This window comes from Pterocles gutturalis, unplaced genomic scaffold, assembly GCF_000699245.1.
Source record: "Pterocles gutturalis isolate BGI_N339 unplaced genomic scaffold, ASM69924v1 scaffold18499, whole genome shotgun sequence".
NCBI classification, from domain to species: Eukaryota; Metazoa; Chordata; class Aves; order Pterocliformes; family Pteroclidae; genus Pterocles; species Pterocles gutturalis.
Window position 1 is genome coordinate 24,772 of NW_010128616.1, and position 2,052 is coordinate 26,823.

Below are 2,052 nucleotides of genomic sequence, written 5' to 3' on the forward strand. Positions count from 1 at the left end.
AATTCACATACTGTTACTACTCACAAGGTCACATGCTTCATCCCCACAATCATGTCTGCACCCTTTCCCTAACACATTGCATTCAAATTACTGATGCTCTTCTCCTACTGAGAGGCATGGGCATGAGGAAGATATTTTTGGTGCTGAGCCCTCAACAAAGATATGGCCAGCTGCTGGCTCCAGGGTGGGGCTAATATAAATTCTCTCTTGTCTTCTTCTGCAGCCTCCTGATGAACAGGAAACTCTTCCTTTACAACTTCAAGAACCTGCGCTGGGCTAAGGGCCGGCGTGAAACCTACCTCTGCTATGTCGTGAAGCGCCGTGACAGTGCCACATCATGCTCCCTGGACTTCGGGTACCTGCGCAATAAGGTATGGGAAACACCTTGGCGTCCTGTTCTTATACCCATGCTGAGGTGCATGCAGCTCCAGTTTGCCTTGGGGAGCAGGGAAAGGAGGGCTGTGACAGCAATGCAGGCATCGGCGTGTGTCCACAAGCATGGACACTCCACTGGTACATACATTTGGGGGACGCAACCTCCAGCTAAACTTGTACTTTATGCTACCCCCAAGTATGTTACCAGCAAGACATCCATACTCTCTGCTGCTTTACCAGTCTACCTACTTTTCTGCTTACCTCCCACCCATTCCGCTTGTTGTACGGCCCTACGTATCAGTGCATCCCTGTGCTCTTCTAGACAGTCTTCTACTTAATGCTATCGTTGTGCCCTCTGTGCACTGACCCTAGGACCTGCACCCCACCTTTTTTCTTGTCACACCCCATCCAGCTCACATCTCCCTCCTCAGTCCTCCTTACACCATGGTCCCCCCTGCCTCACGCCTTGCCCGTCTCCCTCTTTCACAAAGATGGGCTGTCACGTGGAGGTGCTCTTTCTGCGCTACATCTCAGCCTGGGACCTGGACCCAGGCCGCTGCTACCGTATCACCTGGTTCACCTCCTGGAGCCCCTGCTATGACTGCGCCCGTCACGTGGCTGACTTCCTGCGTGCCTATCCCAACCTGACCCTCCGCATCTTCACGGCACGCCTCTACTTCTGTGAGGACCGCAAGGCAGAGCCTGAGGGGCTGAGGCGCCTGCACAGAGCAGGGGCCCAGATTGCCATCATGACCTTCAAAGGTGAGACGTGCAGGTGAGAAAGAGATGATGGAAAGCTCTAGGGAGTTAGGGAGACTCAGGAGGGTGGGAGAAGCTAGGACAAGGAGACAGAGAAGATGATGGCAGGATGTGATAATTTAGTGATCCTAGAAGAGGTCAGTGTCCTCTCTGGGGCAGTCCTAAGCACTCTGTAACTCTCCTGTGCCTTGCACAGATTACTTCTACTGCTGGAACACATTTGTGGAGAACAGAGAAAAGACATTCAAAGCCTGGGAAGGGCTGCATGAAAACTCTGTCCATCTGTCCAGGAAACTTCGACGGATCCTTCTGGTGAGGGTCAATTCTCCTCTTTCCGGTGCCTCTTCCCCTCAGCTTCTTCCTCTCTTCGTCACTATAGTTCCTCTCTGCTCTTGCTGCCATTTGCCTTTTCATTCATTCCTGTGTCTTCACCTTCCACGTCCCTCATGCCTCTCTCCCCCAACTTCCTTCATATCTCCTCATTCTCTTCCCCTTCTTCCACCTCTCATCCTGTCTCCTGCAATTCCTTTCTCCTTCCCCATCTTCACAGGTTCCTGCTCACTCGACAACTGACCTACCATTTATATTTTGTCCTGCAGCCACTGTATGAAGTAGATGATTTACGAGATGCCTTTAAAACTCTGGGACTTTGAAGTGAAACTCAGCCACCAGAAGACTTCACAAACACTTGTTCTTTGATTTCCAGCTCTCTCTCTTACAACAGATCTTTGTCTTCTTCCCTCTTTACATCTCTCTTCTTTCCAGCCCTGTATCTAGAGATAAGACTATTGTTACTTTTTCATTTCCAAGGAAAATTAGGTTGATCTTCTACAGACACATTCCCCAGACTCACTAATCATCCATTGCTATCGGGTAATAGCCAGGACTGCAGCGACATTGAAAGGGAGCCATTTGCCC

At 50.5% G+C, this 2,052-nt stretch overlaps 1 protein-coding gene across 1 annotated transcript; it reads left to right on the forward strand.

Annotated features, from left to right (window-relative positions):
- The first annotated feature begins 229 nt into the window (after nucleotides 1-229).
- AICDA (activation-induced cytidine deaminase) lies at nucleotides 230-1,845 on the forward strand. The gene is made up of 4 exons (XM_010079697.1): nucleotides 230-371; nucleotides 867-1,137; nucleotides 1,331-1,446; nucleotides 1,734-1,845. The coding sequence occupies exons 1-4, from the start codon at nucleotides 231-233 to the stop codon at nucleotides 1,785-1,787; spliced, it is 582 nt and encodes a 193-aa protein (XP_010077999.1). The 5' UTR covers nucleotide 230; the 3' UTR covers nucleotides 1,788-1,845.
- The last annotated feature ends 207 nt before the right edge of the window (nucleotides 1,846-2,052 follow it).